Here is a 22,994-nt window from a genome sequence, read left to right on the forward strand (position 1 = left end):
GATCACAGTGGTTTCCCTGCCTGTGAGACTGTGGGCAGGAACAGCAAGTCTACTCCAATCCGGCAGGAAATATGAAAATGCTCCTGCCAGGTGGAAGCAAACTTTTGTTTCCTTGCCCAAGCTCATGTCAGCAAGATAACTCAAATTGCTCCGCCCCGGAGGATGCAAGCAGAAACAGCTGCTCCCACTGGGTGGGAGCAATGCAGACACCCGCAGCAATCAAGATGGGTGCATAAAGAGGGCCAAAGGGGCTTCCCAACATATTGTTTTGTGGTTGCCCTGGGTGGGCCCCAGGGCTCTCGCTCAGGAGCGCCTGGGGACACTATAGGTTTGAAAAAGCGGCTGCGCCCCTCTCCTCTTTTAAAAAAATACGGCCCAGGGGACGGGGTCCCTGGGGCTTGCACATTTTTGGGGATGGGTGCTCTGTGCCCCCTCCCTGAGTGCAGCAAGACCATGTGGCCAACTCGATTCTGTGCACAGCCAAAGGGGGTTGGGCACAGTGTCTGCCTGTTTAGCCAACCCCACACTGCTGGAGCCCATGTTTGGCTAGGTAGTAGCTGCCCACAGGGGGGGTTGGGGACTTTACACAGGGTCTGGGCCAAGGCTGTGCCTGGTGTGGGTTTGCTTGCTTGAAACGGTTGGCCTTAAGGCCTGGCCAAAGGCAGGAAGTTGGATTTCTGTGTGGTAATAAAATATTTTCTTGACGTTAAAAAAAAATTGAAATTCAAGAAAAGAAAAAAAAGAGATTAAAGTGACAGTATAGGCCCTGGTCACAAGCACCCTAGCCATGCACAGTTAATTACCTCACATATTACATCATTCATGGCATGTTCTATACACGGATACCATTACTGCATCATTTGAAATAACATAATGGATGACAAGACTTCATTGTGAGGCGCAAGCTATAATTACCTTAGGGCAGGAGTCAAAGTTACAACAGATAACTGTTGAATGTCAGTGATTTTTTTTTGTTTAAAAAGTTATGGGGTAACTGATGAAATGTTCACCTACCTTTAATATCACTTTAACCTTTGTTTTGGGGGGGGGGAAGAATGTACACATATACATCCATAGATATACACATACATACATACACATACATACATACATACACACACCTTTTCTCATCACCACACTAAGGGGTCGATTATGATTGCGGTGATTCCGCATCCTCCGGGCTGGTGGAAGCCACCGCCGGCCCGGAGGATGCGGAATCACCGCTGCGGACCTTCAAAACACCCACCGCCAGATTATGATGGCGGTGGGATCAGCGGTGGACGGCAGGTCCGTCCACCGCTGATCCGCGGGGTGTTGGACGCAATTTGGTGGCGGTGTCTGCAAGACACCGCCAGCCAAATTACGATGGGTTTGTGAACATGCTTTTCCGCGGCGGATTTACCGCCGTGGAAAAGCATGTGGACAATAGCTTCTGGAGGAAGGGTCCCCCAGGGTGTCGGGGGTGGGGGGTGTACATGGGGGGTACCTATGGTACCCACCTGCATTTGCATGCACAATGCGGCAGGCACCGCGCGGTGCCTGCCGCTTTGTGCATGTAAATGCACAGCATGCATATTTAACCTTGCGGCGGGTGCTGCTTAAAGCAGCACCTGCCGCAATGTTACATATTCGGGATGTGACCGCCAGGGTGGCGGTCACATCCTAATTCCACTGGAGGGACCGCCGCTGCCCCTGCAGACGGTCCCTCCACCTCGGGGGTGGCGGAAGGACGCAGGTCCATCCGCCATCCTAATAGGCGCCTATATCTGCAAGTAAATACATTTATGCATTTCCTATACAAGGTATGGTATGTCAAAACAGTTCATTTAGTAATGAAAGACAAAATAATGCTAAACATCTGAATAGCCTAAAGTCCAACATACAATGAAAAATGTAAAGTACATTTTGTCTGATGGTGGGAGACTAAAGAAGATTAATAGGTCCAGGGCTCTTCCCACAAAAGCAATGAAATATATGCATAAAGACTAGCCACAACATCCTATTGTGAGTTTTACTGCAGTAGGGCACAGGCTTCGCATGGACTCTAAAGACGATTCAATAATGAAAATCTTAGAGTTTTCATTACTCTATCCCACCCACTCCTCACAAACAAAAGAATGAAAAAAAATAAAGTAAATAAAACCAAACATCTTACTTATCGCTGTTAAGGTCTACCACCGTCACATCATATCCAAATGAAGAGGCCAGGCCCTCGCCCTCAAATATATGTTCTGCTGCAAGCGATCGATATATCACTGGATCTTTCTTGAACAGTACAACTGCTCCACTGTGGTTTGCTCTTGGTGCACCAGAAACAAATGTCATTTCTGACTGTGAAGTGATACCTTTACCAGTGTCCAAGGAAAATCCTACAAAATTGCAAGATTGACATTAATACAGGTTACATTAAAAAGAGTGAAGTAGTCTTCAAAACTTAGAAAGGTGTAAACCCTACTTGAAACACATCATTGCAGCTGCTACCAGTTGCATTGTTAAAGTAGGCCAGTGTGCACCAACCTACATTGTTTTCTAGACTACCGGTGTGGTAGCATTACTGCCTCTTTCAACTTATTTGCTCCTTGTGTAGATTAACAATGCACAAAGTGTGTTAGGATTTACAATGGCCCTTATGAATCACAGTGTAAGCATTTCCATTCATTGCAATTTGCAAGGGAACAGGGGCAACCACTCGGCAGTATCCCAACTTGCGATTTGCAAAGAAATGCACATATGATTTGTGACTTTTAGCGGTGGCAAAGCCCGGAATAGGCAGGCAGAACAAAGCATAGTCTGTCAAAATGTAACTGCTTGTGCAGGATGGGAGATCCGGAAGAGCAGAGCAGACACTGGATCCCGTTGAGCACTGCATGCTCTCACAGAGTTCAAATTCACAATCTGTAAAGCAATACGATCCATTTCTCTTAAAAGGGACTAGCCTGCACATTGCAATCGATAAGACAGAGGTCTGCTATCCCAAGCCAGGCTCCATCCCAGCATTCCTTATTACTTTTCACTATCAGCCACAATCAGATTCCGGCTACACTGAAATTTACAACCGGAGCAGTTTGCGAATTGTCCCAGAAAGGACCTTTGTGGTGCACGTGCCCTGAGCATCCCTCAAACTGCAAAGGAAGAGAGGGTGGTTGCAGCACAACCCAAAAATTGTACTGCTACCAGTCTCTTGTGTATCATACCCCATGCATGCAACTGTGACAGTGGCTTTTCTTTTTTAACAATGTGCTCCAAGTGAGATGCTGGATGATCATTGATTAAATATCATAACCATGCTATGGCGCATACGATAAGCAGTTGATCACCACCAATTTACTTTAACAGTATTTTAAAGATATGTGTGCCACACGCGTTCAACAATGACAATGCCAATCCAACATGCAGCATGCAACATTGGTAAACCAGTGATGGGAACAGTACAAGTATGCTGTGGACAGCAGTGATTAGGCACATAAAACTATAACAGATGTATCTTACATAAAGCAGCATATTAAAGAATGAGCACCACACGTGGTAGGAACAATAATAATAGTTTACATCTCTATGTAGCAACTCCATAAAAAGGGTGCTACTGAATCCATTTTGCATATAATATTGCTACGAAAGATTCAAATTTGGAGCTCCATTTTACCATTAGCAGAAAGATGTACAACTGCATCCTACTGGTCAGGGGCTCTTCTAGCAACCCTACAAAGTCATCCTGTAACTGGGGCAATAAACAGCATGTTCAAGGTGGTAATGGATTAACAATAAAGGCTTAACAGGAATGATACAAGTCTATTATACTTTTAAAACCTTCACCACTGCTTCACCACTGCTGTTAACAATTCTCGATTTTTGAAAAATGATCCTTCAACAGGGTTTCAGATACTGGTCTTACAAAGGGCTAAGTGTGCTGAAAAGGATTTGAAATAGACTGGTCTCTGATTGAAACCCTGTTGCAAGTGATGAAGTGTACAAAGAAAAAAAAGACCAGAATGCCAAAGTATGAAAAAGAAAATGAGAAAAATGGCATGACTGGATCAGAAAGGACAATCACAAACCTAGATAGCTATTCATCGTGACATCTAAGGAGGAGTTCTGCACCCTTACATTGGGAGGATTGGTTTTGTACAAAAACTGGTCATGAGCGGAATTGGACACACTTGTCAAAAAAAGGAGACCTATACACATATATAGAAAGGAAAAGCAAGGAAGAGCATAGAAATTATTCACAGTATTCTGTGTACAAGCATCAAGCAATGCACAGTACATGGTCAACAATGCATGTTTCTCGAGAACACTTGTCCAGCATCCACATAGGATCCACATAGGATCAAAAAACTGTTCTTCACAATAACTCTTCATTTAATACAAACTGCTGATTTGAAAAGATTGCAGCTGGAGAGTCTCAAATATATTGACCTAACCATTGATCCTGTTATTCAAGTGTCAACAATAATGAACAAAGTTAAATAGTAGGCAAGCAATAAATCAAACAGAAGTACAACAGAAACTAGTTCCAATGTGTGCTTTAAAGGATGAAACAAGAAAAATGCAAACCTGTAACAAGGGCTCTCCACTAATGGCATTTGCTATGAATTCACAGGTTTGGTTGAATAAATCCATAATATTTGGTCAGATACCAGAACACAACAAAAAGACTTGCCAACCTCTCAGTCAAAGATGAAAACATTGAGAGATGACCCATGGTACTATTGAAGCGAGGAAAAAAAAATGCCTTCTTCTTAACACGTACCAAACTGATTCTATCTAGGACAAACGTATATGGTAGTGGAGTGCTCATAATGATATAGAAAGGGAGTGAGGATAAAATCTACGCAAGAGCCGATTCTTGGTAAACTATTAAAGGCAATAACATTGCTCACAAGAATTGTATCTTCAATGGATTGGCATGCTTGGTTAAATAGTGTTTCTACGACAGCCCTATAGAATGTGGTTTCATAGGATGTCTCTTATTGGGCAATTAATCAAATGTGTATACCAGCGTATATACCCTCTTCGACTAGGATATACCCTGCCTAGAGTACTGAAATACATATACACGAAATGAGGGTCTAAAAACTTAAATTGCATGCATTACAATCATTCTCCATTATTTCATCCTATCTTTTTGATTATCACAAATGACAAATAGGTCTTTTGGGACAAACTAATTTAAACATGTTTCTCTATAAAAATGTTAAAAAATATACACTTAAGTCATTTAATCATAGCTAAAAACAATTAAAAACAAACCAATTAACTCACAAAAAGATCTTTTTTATGCAAACAAGTAACCTAAATCATGTAACATCTTAAGAAAAATTACTATTTCTCAACTTAATCATATTTAATGCATAAAATTGCAGATTAAACTTGTATTGTATGCACTTATGCAAGATCTGATTTCCCTGGGGGACTTTTTGATATTCCGATTTTTTACAGGTTTTATTATTTTGAATAGCAATTCCTTCATACGATGTATCTGCATAAATTAAGAAAACGGATCGATTCACCCAGACGAATGGAATGGAAATGTAGAACGATCTGTTCTTGTAATTTTTGGTAAGTAGAGGATATGCGTCATTAATAATGTGATAATTGTTCAAACACACTGAAGATTCGAAACTAATAAATAAAGAGAAAAGCGCAATATAGGTGTAAAAGCGCAATATAGGTGGCATAAAAACAGTGACTGCATAGGATTTAACTTTAAGCTACATTATTATGCATTAAATGTGAATGTTGAGGAACACTGATTTTTCATTAGCAGTTACCTGCTGTTTGTGTGTTAAAGTCATATTTTCTTGAGTTAATTGATTATTGTTAACTAGATTTAGCAATCATGATTCAATGACAAATAACAGTAAAAAATTATAACATTTATTAAAAGAAAGTCTATAAATTGTGAAACACGATTTGGTAATTTGTGACATTCGAAAATATTGGACAAAATAACAGAAGATGATTGCAATACAAGTAATATAGGAGTCTCTGAACCCTCAAATTATGCATGTGGTGCTTTCATAGGCATTGGAAGGAGAACGTTTGGATATGTGGTGGTAGAACTTTTAAACACTATTCCTGCTGATTTTCTTCTAGTAGGGGCAGAACTGTAAGCCACAAAAGTTGTTAAGTTAGCATGAAGTCTACCTCTGTTCATGTAATGCCAGAAAAGCGTATTTGCTCTAAAGGTGTGGGGAAAATAATTTAGCTGGAGCTAAAGAATAGTCAAAGCTGGTTTCTACCCTTTTAAATTTAAAATGATTTGCTAGTTAAATATTCATTGAAAGGTAGATTAAAGTCCTTAACCAGACATAAGGTGTAAAACTGTGATACTCACCCTGTAACAAGTCAGTGGTCTACTTATTTTTTCAGAATTTATGTGACAGTTTCAAAACAAGCTTTTTTCCCAAATATGCAATGCGTGACACATTGAGAAACGTAGAACTTCGCTTAATCATCACATCAAAAACTATGGCAGAGAAAATAAAGCTGTACCACAAATGGTTTATGTGGCTGGTTGGATACAAATACAAGTGATTAGCAATTTAAGAATGAGTGGTGGACAAATACCTAGAAAAATTAAAGAGAGGTACAGAAAATAATCTCAAGGTAGCAGTCTTGCTGCATATGAGGACTAAAGAAACAATACTGAGCAAAAATGGAGAAGGCTGTAGAACACTGTGGACAACGAGGGTCTGCGGCAGCAGAAGTACACAAAATAATGAACAGTAATGGGGTGCAGGTAAAGAGAGCAAAGCTTAAAAATATGGGGCGGAGGAGAAAGAATAAAAAATGGTAGGAAGTGATCAGCAGAAGAAACAAACCAGCATCATCAGGTGGGTTAATGGAAATCTCTCATGGGACTTGTTCGGCTGCAGTAAACCAAAGTCAAATATGTGATATCAAATCATAGGCAGTGACACCATAATTTTTCAGAATATATTCACCCATTCAATTTTCTTACCCCCTTAAACATCTCTCTGCTTACATTTCATTGTACAGCGTATTCGTCTCTTTTCAATTTTAAAGTTGAAATGGAAAGGGGAAATCATTGCTGATGCCCAGTAAATTGAGAGAATCAGGTAGCATTTGGGGCCATGCTCCAACAAATGTGTTCTCCTCTCCATTTCACACATTTCCAAATTTCCTTCTTGGGCATTCCCAGTGTCAAGTATAGCCAGTCTTCCAGACATTAGAAGAATATGAGAGGATGCCTCCTTCATCTTCTGCAGTAAGGATCATAATTCCCATGTGGGTTAGGTTGTTGGGCCTTTCAGAACAATGGTCAGCAGTCAAACACTATGCAACTACACAATTACTTTAAGCACATCCTACATTCAATTAAATAAAAGGTTATTTTTCAGAAAAATATTTTCTCAGTGTCATAAATGAACAGTGAATCAGCACAAATGTGTTTCACGTTCTTGCAAATATTGGAAAATTACAGAATCTAGATTCTAGAGTTGGGTTGTTAGACCCTTCTAGCATTCATAGAAAACAGAATGTCTTCTGGAATTCTCACCAAACTTCAAGGAATTATTAAGCAAACACTTGCTGTTGTGAAATCTGTAGGTGAACAAAACTTTATTTGATCCATTGTTGAAACCTGAAGACATCTGCAGAGCTCTGCATGTCTCACTACGATGGAGCCTTTTCATTGTGTTAGGGTGGCTCACAGCATGATAGGGCTCAACAAATTAATTTTAAGCTATAGTATGTAGATAATGTATACAGGGAATATGGACATCATGAACAAATATGACTTTGCATTGATATAAGTGAACTACTTTACCATTTGAACAGCCCATCTAATTACTCAGGCCATCTATATTTAGTCAATGGTGGTGCCTTAAATCCAGGGTTTCATACCCAGGTTTCAGCCGGCCACAAAGGGGTGTAATAAATTCACAGTAACACTTGATGAATCAGGACACCCGTTACATACAGACTGCTTTTCAGACAATCGACCATCTCTTCTCTCCAAAACGAACCCACTGTGCAGCTAAATTACACCTTATATTAGCGTTGCTTTCCAGAGCTGACCAAACTTAGCTGAAAGTTTACGAAATATGTGATTTGTCCTATTCCAGGCCTACCTAAGTAACTGTTAGCAGACAAAGGAATCAGATTCTCATTCCGAAGTTTTTCACCACCAGTTTCATATGGTCCATCCTCTTCAACTTGCCCATCATCAGAGATGAGCAAAGCATCCAGAGTATTATTCTTTTGCTCAGCACGAATGACCCCTGAAGAATGAAAATGGGAAATAATGTATAAAAACAAATGAAGATGGAACAAACAAATGCATGAATATCATTAATGGCGAGGGTGTCTCCCAAACAAAGAAGTATTCATTAATAAAAAAAAGGGTCAAATTAACACCAAAATGTTTGTGACATTAAACAAATATTTCCCCTCTTACCATGTTCCACGTTAACTCTAAAGTTGTTAATAACGTGGGTTAAGTTGGAAGGGCTATTTAGAACATGCATCAATCACCATGTGTTGGAATGGCCCTCTCCCCGAGTAGAATGAAATATAGACTGCGACATAAAAAAAATAAAAAATGGTAAAAAGATGCTTATTGTTTATTGCTATGTCGATGGTGAAGTCTGCCGGTGAGTGCCACTTTTTTTCTAATTCATAAAGCACTTTTAGTCCAATATTGCTAGATATTATTAGGGGAAAAAACTCAAACAAAACCTGACACCTTTGATTCCCGTAAGGCTTTCCTCAAACAGTTAACTTCAATTTCTATAGTTTTTCATTTAACGATCTCCATAATACATTTGCTGAACAGGTGAAGATGCAATGGACACCGTGGGAGTACGCGATTACACCAAATTTAGTTTTGTGGTTGTCAACTGGTGAGCAGCAAAATGATGCTAGATTAATTGAAATAACTATTTAAAGCACATGCACTAAACGGACACCTGAGAGTCATTGTTATAAACCCCATTTCTTTATTTCCCCAACATTCATTTTTTTAACACAAACTTTAAAAACATGCTATACACATCATTTGTTTTTCATGTAAGGGGCTTATACTAACCATACCTTCAATGCTATCAATGGAATGTACTCATTATTTGGATGCTTTGTATAGAAATTGTTCTCTAGACCTCTCGTGATAGGTTAGTGGGACAATAGGCAGATTAATACCAGAGGATTAAATTTTACCAGAACAATAAGGTCATTCACCATGCATTTCATAGACTCAATTGAAACTTCTGAATGCTCATTTTCATTTTCTTGCCTTGAGTTGCACTTTCAGGGCAGCAGTGGGTGTTGGATTGGGTGTAGTGGACAGTGGGCTTGGTAGTGGGGTCAAATTTATTATTCTAAATCCAGTAGTAGAATATTTGGGAGAGTGAAATATTCTAAAAAAGTTAAAAAAATTTCACAATTATTTTAAGGAAGGGTGAAAAGAAGTAATTTTGAATTGTGGAGAGTGCCACCCTGAGTGCGCTGCTCAAGGCAAAAAACTTGGAATATCTCCTCTCAACCCACCAGACCTCAGCATCGAAAGCAATTTCCCACAGTCCACATTCATTGTCTTCTCCTTTATGAACCACGCCAGGAAAACATATCCATTTTCATGTAAACCTTTGTTACTGGCCAACATGTTATGTGTCTAGCAACAAACCCAACCTGTTTCGCTGAAACATATTCAAATAATTTAGACTCAAGTGCATTATACAAGGAACATCTTTCCGTGTTTCTTTGATTTATAGGGACAAACTCACGTATTAGTACTGGTGGTTTAATAAAGAAAAAAAGCACAAACAACACAATGTTATGGACTTTCCATAAAGGATGTATCTAATTAGTGAGTCTTATCAGCCAAGCAATCATGTGGAATTATCCAGTAAATTAGGCCAGGGTAACTGAAGACCCTACTACCAGACACATTTTCACAGGCTAGTTTAGGTATCATACATGCCTCAAACATCTGTGTCTTGACTTCCATATTTAGAAAATAATTGGAGCAAAGGCACACCGACATAAGAAAACACAGTCTTCTCTATAGATGCATAGATAAAATCTTTGCGATATATATATATATATATATATATTTATATATATATAACTGCCAATAGCTTAAATATATCTCCTTAAATAAGGGGGAATGTAAACAAATTATCTTTCAACTCTTTTAAATACCTTTGTATCCTAGTGCTGTCTGCTTCTGATCTCATTAAACTCAATGCCTCTTGCGCACTGCATGTCTATATAGCAGTGCTCCTAAAGATTTTAGAATCCCAACCAAAGTGTTAGAACAACAAACTTTTGCTATCCATCTAGTTTTAATGGACATGAGGCAGGCGTTTTTCAATGTAACTAAAGCACCATGAAGTAGAGCGGTAAGCAGCCATGACAATGCAGGCTTTACCCCGCGCTGCCATTACGACGCTTCTTTTACAACGCAAGTCGTTAAAACGACACGCGCTGGAGGGCGCTGTTGGAAAAGGAATAGTTTAATTTTCTATTCCAACACCTTCCCTACTGTAACGTGGGCTGGAGTTGGAATAGAAAATTAAACTATTCCACTATCTAGCACCTACAGCGCAAGTCGTTGTAACGACTTACGTTGTAAAAGCAGCGTTGTAATGGCAGCGCGGGGTAAAAGCCCGCGTTGCCTATCATACATCCAAGTAGTGCATTGAAATGGCCACCACCTTTACACAGACATACAGTTTTACTGATAAAACTATATCGCGTAAAATTGATGATGAGTGGAAATCGAGTTTGTGAATATGTATCATCTGTGCATCAACCAGTAAAGTGTCTTGATTTGATCCTATTCAAATATTTGTTTCCATCAATGTTTAAAATTACAAAAAAAACACTTTATTTTTGCTTTCCTAATTGTTGAATGTGCACAATTGGTTTACAAGTATTTATATTTAGTTTGTGTGTTACACAAAACTAACATCCTACAACCTTTTTGTTCACACTTTCTGTACCCCAAGATTGTCACATAATTTGTTTTACTTTTCTTTCTCAGATTTCAAAGTTGGAGGAGTTTGTAGACACCGATCACCATGCTAAAAACAAAAGCAACAGTTTGTCAGAAGACATAGCCTGACATTTGACCTCTGTCTTTGAAGTGCAGCAAATGTGACAATATAAATACAGCATTAGAAGGACTCTTCATTTATTGCTTGGAATTTCTCGACTCACCAGAAAATCAGGTTGAGACCCACACTTTGGGGATCACTGCTATAGAGTGCTTAGAAACTCACTAATTTGTAAACCTTTACATCCAATCAAAACCTTCTCCCCTTGGTCTCATTGCATACCCCTAACTACATCCCCTCAATCTGAATCTGAACATACAGATTGTTCACAGGCGGGCATGTTCTTTTTCATCCTAGGCGGATGAGATCCCAAACAGACATGCTCAAGTCATAATATTATCTCAGATTACTTCTAAGGTTTAGACTCTAATCTTGAACATGCCTAAGCCCTGCAACTACCATACACACTGAAGGCCTGTGGAAACTCCATCTTGGGTAGGGCATTGGTTGCTGGGAAGCCAAGCCAGGAATTCCACTTAAAAAATCTTACTCCCACTCATCACTTCAAATAGTTCGAATTAAATTCTTTTCTAAGTGGATTTGATTTGGAGAGGCAGTTTTTTGTGGCACACAACGAAATGCACAGCAGGCAATCCTAACCAAGTAGTTCAAAAAGGTTTTGACTACAACTGTTCCATTAGTCTGTCTTGCCTAGTGTCCCGTTGGTGTCATCATGTAAAGATTGCAGACAGTATGCTTAAGTACATTTGCGGTACTGCTATTTATGCCACATCGTCAATATTCGCGGTTTCACCTGTGCACAAGAACTGCATCACCCATTCCCTTAAACAATACTGCCACAGAAAGACATGGCTTCCTACAATCAATGCTAAAAGGTTCAAGTATTACCTGCGCCAGTCCTTGTCCCATCTTTCTCCTGACCAACCTCAGCCGCCATCACTGCTTAGGCCTACCCATGGTCCGAGGGTGGTGCTTTTGGAATAAATGGTTACATTGGGCTTCAAACAACTAGAACCTAATGTTCTATCTGCATCGTGCTAGGCCGGCTTCTTGTCCCCTTCTGATCCTGCCTGTGTATTTGTAAGAGGCACACAGAGGTGCAATTTATACTATACAATTTAAGGGAGCATGATATCAACAAAGCAAATATGCTTTGCCAGTCCTCGGAATGGATGGGCCCTGTTTATTTTCCATATACTGCAGTGATGGAGAGATGGGTGGGAGTAATGAGGATTTACAGTAGAAAATGATTAGAGTTTTAAGAACCATAAGCATGTTTGAATAACAGAAGTAACACAATCAAGCCTGAAACTCTAATTACAACCCAATTAACTGTTGTTTTGTCGTTCTATCAACTTTCGGTGCTGCTGAACAGGCTAATGAATGAACAGACAGTTTTTGGAGGCATTACTACATTCTTACCTTTCCAGTTATATGACCCTGGAGCCCCAAACACTATATAATGAAAATCTTTGGTGAAAGTGGCTGCTACGCCTTGTTGACAAGATCCAAACTGCTCATTTGTCATCAGGCGACCACTACAAAAATTCCAGTTTTCCCCTTCGGTCATATCATCGTCGTCAGTGATAGTCAGCATCTGGCTTAACACGTAGCATCTTCCAATGATGTACCGGGACTCCATTTCAGTGTTCACGTTTTCTCGCTTCTCGTATCGATGTGCACAGGTCTACAAGACAAAAGAATTAAGAATTTTCAATATTTCACAACGTTCTCCCCCACCCCCTCAAAGAAAAATACTTATAGCCTCTGTCCCTTAATACCATCGGGTCTCCCCAGTCTTTGAAAATACATTTACGAAACAGGGGAACACAAGTTATAGAGCAATGGCCAAACGCAAGATATATAACGCAGCGTTAACAGCAACTAATCTTTGTTGTTTGGTTTGCTTTTTTACATTATACTCCAAGGTTTTCCACAGACCCAAGTAATGGGCCACCCAGCACGAGGACACTGTTTATATTGTTTCAGCGTGGAATCTATTTGACATCAGACTTTCCAATGACGTCCAGGACTTGAAAAATTAATTTCTGACAAAATGTGATATCTGGAGCCCTGGGACATCCAAATATGTCCATTTTGGATATTGAACGTATATGTATCCTTTAAGGAAAGCAACTGTGTACCCGCAATAGAGTGTGGCTTCTGTGGAGGGTTTTGACGTGTACAGGAAGTGTGGTGCCTTAACTGATAGCGGTGTGTGTTAGGTAAAAAACAACAATAATGAAGACGGTGCAGCAAGGTCAGAGGAGAACCCGAAACCTCTGCAGAGAGTGGCCAGGGCCCACTCGGTAATTATGACAAGAATCCTGTGCACACGTTAAGCGAGGTGCATACATGTATCATGCTTAATCAAAAGAACACAATAGGTAGTAAATGGAACAAAGTGGACACGATAGAAAGACTTTTTGTTCTTCAAAGGATTGTATTTGACCTTCCTTTGTTGAAAGGTAACTTCAAAAGCAAATGACCAGCCAACACGTGTTTCGTCAAGCGGGCAAGGAGCCCGTGACTCTTCAGGGCAGTAAGCACAAATGGGGTAACGGTCCGTATAGCTGGTGATATTTCAGACCCGGCGTCTGGGGTCTGGGTTGAAAGAATCAGCGATAGTGAGTCACTGTGGATTCAGAGACGGACGGGTACATCCGTCTCAAACCAGCTAATGCCTGGGATATGGCAGCGGAGAGACGGGTCCTGTCTTCCTAAGGGGCTGGCCCTTAGGAAGACAGGACCCGTCTCTGAGTCCACAGTGACTCACTATTGCTGATTCTTTCAACCCAGACGCCGGGTCGGAAATATCACCGGCTATACGGACTGTTACCCCATTTGTGCTTACAGCCCTGAAGAGTCACGGGCTCCTTGCCCGCTTGACGAAACACGTGTTGGCTGGTCATTTACTTTTGAAGTTACCTTTCAACAAAGGAAGGTCAAATACAATCCTTTGAAGAACAAAAAGACTTTCTATCATGTCCACTTTGTTCCATTTACTACCTATTGTGTTCTTTTGATTAAGCATGATACATGTATACACCTCGCTTAACGTGTGCACAGGATTTTTGTCATGTGTTCCCGCAATAGTTGTGAAGTCATGAATTGACTAAGTATAGTAATTCAGAAGAAAGGCAACAGCAAACCACTTAAATAAATAGTTCATCCTAGTCACATAACCAACACCATATCATTTTATAGCAGCAAAATTAAATTCACATGGCTTAGATGCTGTACTATTATTTTAGTGAGCAAAATAAATTGAAACACTAATACGCATCACAGTAAATCATGCACACTTACCACAACTTTTCCTCCTGGTCCTTGACTTTGAACACTAACACCCATCCACTGATTTTCTCTACTTTCTCTATTTGTCTCAACTAAAGAAATAAAAGGTTTTAGTTAGTTTCTGAGGACATTAGGGTAAGACACGAATTCGAACAGATGGGCAACGCTTTTACAGATTATATGTACGAATACAACTATCATTTGTTTTCTCAGACCTCTCCTCCTCCTCCCGCGCCCCCTCCTTTCCCTTCCTTGTCTGATGGATTAGGGAAAAAATAGATTTAATTTTTGGAAAAATCTCAACCTCTTTGCTCTATCCCCATGGTAGCACAGAAGAACATTTTATGTTCAATTTGTAAGCATCAAGAGGTACAAAGAAAGGCTTGAGGTACTAAAGGGTGCTCATTTACTGTGAAATAGGTCTTGAAGTAACCAGAGGGCAGTAATACAAAAAGAGATTGTATTGGCTGCGCTACAAGGGCTTACTTAGAAAGAGCATTGGAAGATTACAGTGGAACTCTAATACCCTCGGATGAGAGGGAAGAAATCAGGAGGACAGGACAGCAGGAGAAAACTATTACTACTTCATGAGCCAATTACAAATGGAAAATGAACAATCAACCATTACAGTGCTCTAAGCAGTGTGAGACTGCAGCCAGTAATGCCTACCACAAAAACCCCCTTTCACAAAGGGACTGTGGGGTACCGAGCGACTCGGAAAAGTGAGTAGTCCAAGTGTTCTGTTGCATGCATCGATTTAAACTTCTTAGTATTTAAATAAAAAAAAATATCATTCAACTTGCATCCTTTTGTTCCTAAAATAGTGATTTAAGTGTCATCTAGAATTTGTCATTCTTTTCCGGAAACATCAAAATACGGCGTAGGTGTGCATTTAATAGGTCATGAAAGTGTGCTTTTGTTGGTAAAAGGCATCAAACATTTTACAATTCTGATGCTAGTATATTCGAACTTGCCTAATGAAAGCAGGTGGGAAATGACTCAAACAATAATTCATATAAAGCAGTAGACTTACAGAATTCACAGAGAGGGAGAACAGTAAAATATAATTCTTTGCAACTTTAGCATATAAATAGTTCTCTAGAAATATAAAAAAATTTAAGACACTGATTTAGACAGCTTGACATACTGCATTTATCAAGTGTAAAATAATATATTATTTTTAAGCATTTAGACGTCAGAGTTCACAATCCAATTCTACATGGCGAGTTTAGTCATGGGTCACTGTGAAATCATTTGAAACAAGCACTGGTAATGCCAATAGGTCTGGCTTATACTGAAACTACCTCTTCAATGACTGGTGGATTTAGACAATCGGAGCATCTGGTATGCACTCTTTCACTCCTTCTTTCATTCACCCATCCATAATAAACATACACAAAACTATAAGCATATGCAAGCACAATTTAAAGAATAAAAGTATGAAAAAGAAAAATGCCACCACCTAAACGTGATACACATTTGCTTTTAATAAAAAACATAAAGCAGAATATTAAACATAGAAGTGTGAGGACATCTTGGAATTATAAAATGCTTAGTGTGTAAATAGTATAACAAGAATCCACTTTTAAATGCCTCTTGGTTTTAACATACGCTTTCACAATGAATGTTAGTCCTTCAGGCTTTTTTAACATTTCATAATAAAAATTCAGGACTTATGGCATCTCACGTAACTTTTACCAATGAACCATCAGGCCTATAGCATTAATCTCTGCCATGTCACCATAACCAACTCAGGCCTACACAACTGAACTACTTTCCCACTTGGCATCCACTGGGCGTTCAGTCAGAAAACTACAAAGATGCACACTAATACAGTTGTCAATATAGTATACAATATGAACAAGAATTATCACAGTGCAAATCTTCTAGCTCCACGGTTTGTCACAGGGAGCAACTAACACAAAAGCTTTAGCTTAATATGGTTATCTCAGAATGCAGCCTTCAGTCCCACAGTCTTAATTACAAATGTACACAATTATAGTTCACAAAAAAATACACAACTCTTCAAAGGAGGCAGAACAAGGATTCTCACAGAACAAATCTTCTAACCTCAAGGTGTATCAGAGGGGGTAATTAACAACAAAACCTGGGTCTAAGTTTAATCTGGTCAGCATTCATGTAACAATAATTGACAAAATTCATGCCGGAATGCTTTCGCACTGCATAATAACGATTCATCCTTTGATCATATTGGCTTTAACCGCATGGGTGCGGCGGCTATTTTTGCGCTACGCTGCTTTTTTCAAAAAGCCGTGTTACATGACGAGCTGAGCTCGTCATCAGCGTGCGAGCGGCACGACTCATGATGAGCTCAGCTCGTCATGAGCGCCGAAGGGGTTAACAAATGCATTTCTCACTAAAGTTAACTCTACTTCCTTTGTTGTAAATTTTCACTTATAAATATATCACTTATGGCATCTCAAATAACTTTTTTCCTAGGAACCAGTCAGGCCGATAGATTTTATAACTGACTGGTAAACATAACTAACTCAGGCCAACTATATTGAGCACAAGCTTTCCCACTTGACATCCATCGGGCATATAGTCATTAAAATACAAACGTACATAATTACAGTTAGCAAAACAATATTCTACGTGAACAAAATCATCACAGTGAAAATATTCTAGCACCAGGGTTTGTTACATGGAAGAAGTGCCACAAAAGCCCTTACTTAATAGAGTAATTTGTGAGATTCAGTGAAATGAAAAACCTGCCAGTTACACATAAGTAGCTGGGAGGAAGGCTTGCAAACATTCTAACCACCGGCAATTGCTTTTGTCCAGAGTGGCATGGAGGGCGTAAAACAATGGACTGGAATGCAGCCCTAGGGTTCAGCAGTGGCTGAGATTAATTCAAGAATTCCAGAAATCACCTTGTTGTTACAGTTGATGCCCCAAGTGCAACGTGTATGCCCAGGCATGAGTCCTGTGCTCAGTGTGTCATAGGACACAAGTTCCACCCTACTGAGGAGCCTCAGGTAGGGCGAAACCGGACTGGAGTTGCTGGAGTCCTTTCTGGAAGGGACCTCACCTGGCAGTTCGGAACAGATTGTTCCAATGAAGAGGAGGGCCAGTACTGATTCGCATAATGTGGGCCTTTACATATAGAGGCATGGTGGGTGAAAAACGATGGACTGGAATAAGGCCCCAAGTGATTGCCAGTGACTGAGACCAATTTAAGCATTCCATCCATCATCTTGTTGTTGTTATATGAACAACCTTCCTTTTTACATGTTTTAACACAGGGTAGTAACAATTCACCCATAAATGTGGTGAACATGATTACCACAATAAATAAGTCCGGTCTACTGCCTTTGTTGTAACATGTCCTAATAAACAGATCAACCTTTAGTCATTGGCTTGTCACCTTGACCATCTCAGGCTTACTCTACGGAGCAACAGCTTTACCACTAGAAAGGTGCAAGGCAATCATTCTTTCAGTGGAGAGACCCCTCTGTCCACCAAAAGTTCGCAGAGAGGAAGAGCAACATACTCTCACAATTGCCTCTTAATTACTTTTTTTTGGTAATCACAAAAAAATCAGTCGACAGCTGTCCTACCAAGCCAGTCCTCACCAGGACGTGAAGGATTTCAGGAAAGAAGTTCTCTCACTACCTGAGGGAGGCTGTTTTCTCCTTGTATAGACAAGCTACTTTCTATCTGATCTTTCCCATCTTCAACAAAGCAGGTTACTGATTTTGACGAGGTGCAACATGGATCCTCACAACACAGATATCGGTAGTTTATACACTGAATGTGGTGTTGGGGGTGTGCGGCTTGTAATTTGGCACAATGGTGATTCACTTCATGCTGAGGCTGTCTGATGGTAAAGAGACTCAACATTGGTACATCACACGTCCAGTCCCAGGGTGATCATATCACTTTCTGGGCCCACTGTTGAGGATCCAAGACCTTTGAGCTGGGTTTTGGCTCCCAGTTCCACAGGTTAAAGTGGTCTAAAACTAATATTTCTTTAACACAATAGTAGAGGAGCAGCAATGAGAGATTTGACCGCATAAAAGACTAATGCAGTTAAAGAGCCATTCAAAAATCAGCTATCCCCCCTGCCGCAGGAGTTCATGGGTACGAACACATTTCTCTAGCTTGGTCTATCTCCAAATGTAAATTGAGGGTATAAACAATATAAGGCTCTCGACATAACCCTTAGAAGCCTACATTTAATGGAGTCCCCGCTGATGATGTAAAAGTATTGCTCCTCCAACAGACTGATGCTTGTTCCCCATTTCAAAATCAATATGCAAGGGAGCAGTGTGTGGCCCTGCTATGGGATAGATAGACTGTTGGTTCCAATGTTAACACAAAGGATAGCCAGGCTTTCTGGAGACTCACAGGATATAGTTCTTACCCCAGTAAGGTGTCTTGGCATCTTTCAGATCACACTAATTTTGAACTGACAAGATTTACCTACAGCAGTAAACGTCTTCAGCAAACCAACAGGTACCCACAATGCCATGTTGTCATACAGAAGTTTAGTTAACAAACTTAGTCCATATACATCCACAGTAGTCCATGGAGTGTGCAACATACAGGGAATGCAAAACAACGAAAATTAAAGTGTCAAACCACAGATCTTACAGATAAGGAACTGCCACCAGAACAAATGCTAACAAATGCATCCCTTTGGTAGCTATGTTTTTCTTAAAATTCGAGGTTTTAACTAATGGGTATGTAAGTAAGAGGTACATACATGTCACCTGAATGTGTCCCTTACACTTCTCCTACCCAGGCTCACGTAAGTAGTACACTATATGGTCTAAAATTACACTCCCTGTTGTTGAAGTTTCAAAATTCAATAAAGCCCCAGGAGATAATAAATACCATGCCTACATGCTTTAACCCATGCCGGCTACTAGCACAGTTACCAACCATGAATTGACGCACAAAACATCCCACCATATGGAAGTGGAACGGTAAGGCCAAAATCCTCAATACCAAGTGTGATTTTGCTATAAGCATTTGATTTGCATTCCAAATATTACTGGATTCAATGTCTTTTCCGGCGAAGAAGAGCCTGGAAAATCTTAACAGCAGTTCAGATTTTGAAAAATGGCCATCCTGGTTAATCCAGGTGAGTCCTGGGCTGCTTCCTGACCAATAACACACACATGGCAAAGGAGCAGTAAGCATCTGGACTGAGACACGCCTCCAGGAATATGCTCCTACTAACTTATAACAAGCATTGAAAATGCAATAGGTCTCGCAATAGAATAGTTAGACATTTTTCTTTTTGCAAATGGAAGAGTGGCGTTGCGTGGATGAGTGGCGTTGCGTGGATGAGTGGCGTTGCGTGGATGAGTGGCGTGTGTGAGTGGCGTTGCGTGTGTGAGTGGCGTTGCGTGTGTGAGTGGCGTTGCGTATGTGAGTGGCGTAGCGTGTGTTAGTGGCGTTGCGTGTGTGAGTGGCGTTGCGTGTGTGAAGGATTGGTAGTGCGGGCACTGCTGCTTGGGGTATCTGCGAGATTTGTGTAAGTAAATGGAGAGGGGGGAGAGAGTTGTAAGAGAGAGTGAAAGAGGCAGAATCGTTGAGAGGAAAAGAAAGTGCGAATCTGTAAGCTGAGAGATGTGGCATAACAGAAGGATTGGTAGTGCGGGCACTGCTGCTTGGGGTATCTGCGAGATTTGTGTAAGTAAATGGAGAGGGGGGAGAGAGTTGGAAGAGAGTGAAAGAGGCAGAAACGTGGAGAGTAAAAGAAAGAGCGAAGGAATCTGTAAGCTGAGAGATGTGGCATAACAGAAGGATTGGTAGTGCGGGCACTGCTGCTTGGGGTATCTGCGAGATTTGTGTAAGTAAATGGAGAGGGGGGAGAGAGTTGGAAGAGAGAGTGAAAGAGGCAGAAACGTGGAGAGTAAAAGAAAGAGCGGAGGAATATGTAAGCTGAGAGATGTGGCATAACAGAAGGATAGGTAGTGCGGGCACTGCTGCTTGGGGTATCTGCGAGATTTGTGTAAGTAAATGGAGAGGGGGGAGAGAGTTGGAAGAGAGAGTGAAAGAGGCAGAAACGTGGAGAGTAAAAGAAAGAGCGAAGGAATCTGTAAGCTGAGAGATGTGGCATAACAGAAGGATTGGTAGTGCGGGCACTGCTGCTTGGGGTATCTGCGAGATTTGTGTAAGTAAATGGAGAGGGGGGAGAGAGTTGGAAGAGAGAGTGAAAGAGGCAGAAACGTGGAGAGTAAAAGAAAGAGCGAAGGAATATGTAAGCTGAGAGATGTGGCATAACAGAAGGATTGGTAGTGTGGGCACTGCTGCTTGGGGTATCTGCGAGATTTGTGTAAGTAAATGGAGAGGGGGGAGAGAGTTGGAAGAGAGAGTGAAAGAGGCAGAAACGTGGAGAGTAAAAGAAAGAGCGAAGGAATCTGTAAGCTGAGAGATGTGGCATAACAGAAAGATTGGTAGTGCGGGCACTGCTGCTTGGGGTATCTGCGAGATTTGTGTAAGTAAATGGAGAGGGGGGAGAGAGTTGGAAGAGAGTGAAAGAGGCAGAAACGTGGAGAGGAAAAGAAAGAGCGAAGGAATCTGTAAGCTGAGAGATGTGGCATAACAGAAAGATTGGTAGTGCGGGCACTGCTGCTTGGGGTATCTGCGAGATTTGTGTAAGTAAATGGAGAGGGGGGAGAGAGTTGGAAGAGAGAGTGAAAGAGGCAGAAACGTTGAGAGGAAAAGAAAGTGCGAATCTGTAAGCTGAGAGATGTGGCATAACAGAAGGATTGGTAGTGCGGGCACTGCTGCTTGGGGTATCTGCGAGATTTGTGTAAGTAAATGGAGAGGGGGAGAGAGTTGGAAGAGAGTGAAAGAGGCAGAAACGTGGAGAGTAAAAGAAAGAGTGAAGGAATATGTAAGCTGAGAGATGTGGCATAACAGAAGGATTGGTAGTGCGGGCACTGCTGCTTGGGGTATCTGCGAGATTTGTGTAAGTAAATGGAGAGGGGGGAGAGAGTTGGAAGAGAGAGTGAAAGAGGCAGAAACGTGGAGAGTAAAAGAAAGAGCGAAGGAATATGTAAGCTGAGAGATGTGGCATAACAGAAGGATTGGTAGTGCGGGCACTGCTGCTTGGGGTATCTGCGAGATTTGTGTAAGTAAATGGAGAGGGGGGAGAGAGTTGGAAGAGAGAGTGAAAGAGGCAGAAACGTGGAGAGTAAAAGAAAGAGCGAAGGAATCTGTAAGCTGAGAGATGTGGCATAACAGAAAGATTGGTAGTGCGGGCACTGCTGCTTGGGGTATCTGCGAGATTTGTGTAAGTAAATGGAGAGGGGGGAGAGAGTTGGAAGAGAGAGTGAAAGAGGCAGAAACGTTGAGAGGAAAAGAAAGTGCGAATCTGTAAGCTGAGAGATGTGGCATAACAGAAGGATTGGTAGTGCGGGCACTGCTGCTTGGGGTATCTGCGAGATTTGTGTAAGTAAATGGAGAGGGGGGAGAGAGTTGGAAGAGAGAGTGAAAGAGGCAGAAACGTGGAGAGTAAAAGAAAGAGCGAAGGAATCTGTAAGCTGAGAGATGTGGCATAACAGAAAGATTGGTAGTGCGGGCACTGCTGCTTGGGGTATCTGCGAGATTTGTGTAAGTAAATGGAGAGGGGGAGAGAGTTGGAAGAGAGAGTGAAAGAGGCAGAAACGTGGAGAGTAAAAGAAATAGTGAAGGAATATGTAAGCTGAGAGATGTGGCATAACAGAAGGATTGGTAGTGCGGGCACTGCTGCTTGGGGTATCTGCGAGATTTGTGTAAGTAAATGGAGAGGGGGGAGAGAGTTGGAAGAGAGAGTGAAAGAGGCAGAAACGTGGAGAGTAAAAGAAAGAGCGAAGTAATATGTAAGCTGAGAGATGTGGCATAACAGAAGGATTGGTAGTGCGGGCACTGCTGCTTGGGGTATCTGCGAGATTTGTGTAAGTAAATGGAGAGGGGGGAGAGAGTTGGAAGAGAGAGTGAAAGAGGCAGAAACGTTGAGAGGAAAAGAAAGTGCGAATCTGTAAGCTGAGAGATGTGGCATAACAGAAGGATTGGTAGTGCGGGCACTGCTGCTTGGGGTATCTGCGAGATTTGTGTAAGTAAATGGAGAGGGGGGAGAGCGTTGGAAGAGAGAGTGAAAGAGGCAGAAACGTTGAGAGGAAAAGAAAGTGCGAATCTGTAAGCTGAGAGATGTGGCATAACAGAAGGATTGGTAGTGCGGGCACTGCTGCTTGGGGTATCTGCGAGATTTGTGTAAGTAAATGGAGAGGGGGGAGAGAGTTGGAAGAGAGAGTGAAAGAGGCAGAAACGTGGAGAGTAAATGGATGGATGGATGAGTGGGGGTGGTTGGATGGAAGGATGGAGTGGGGGTGAATGATGGATGGAGTGGGGGTGAATGATGGATGGAGTGGGGGGTGAATGGATGGATGGAGTGGGGGGTGGATGGATGGAGTGGGGGGATGGAGTGGGGTGGATGGATGGATGGAGTGGGGGGGTGAATGGATGGATGAAGTGGGGGGGATGGAGTGGGGTGGATGGATGGATGAGTGGGGGAGTGGGGGGGTGGATGGATGGAGTGCTGATTGCTGCAGTTATCACTAGATAACTAGTTTACTCGATTATTGGAGTGTGGGACTTTTTACACATTCAAATGGGCATTGGTTTAATTTACTTGCA

At 41.3% G+C, this 22,994-nt stretch overlaps 1 protein-coding gene across 2 annotated transcripts in view; it reads right to left on the reverse strand.

Annotated features, from left to right (window-relative positions):
* The window catches only part of ITGA6 (integrin subunit alpha 6), a 229,215-nt gene that overhangs the window by 110,293 nt on the left and 95,928 nt on the right, over nucleotides 1–22,994 (reverse strand). For both annotated transcript variants that reach the window (XM_078681563.1, XM_078681564.1), the window contains exons 3-6: nucleotides 14,352–14,431; nucleotides 12,465–12,729; nucleotides 8,097–8,246; nucleotides 2,156–2,369 (exon numbers count right to left, since the gene is read on the reverse strand). In XM_078681563.1, coding sequence (XP_078537689.1) covers nucleotides 2,156–2,369; nucleotides 8,097–8,246; nucleotides 12,465–12,729; nucleotides 14,352–14,431 — 709 coding nt within the window. The remainder of the gene's footprint in view (nucleotides 1–2,155; nucleotides 2,370–8,096; nucleotides 8,247–12,464; nucleotides 12,730–14,351; nucleotides 14,432–22,994) is intronic.

This window comes from Lissotriton helveticus, chromosome 3_1 (genome assembly GCF_964261635.1).
Source record: "Lissotriton helveticus chromosome 3_1, aLisHel1.1, whole genome shotgun sequence".
Taxonomy (NCBI): domain Eukaryota; kingdom Metazoa; phylum Chordata; class Amphibia; order Caudata; family Salamandridae; genus Lissotriton; species Lissotriton helveticus.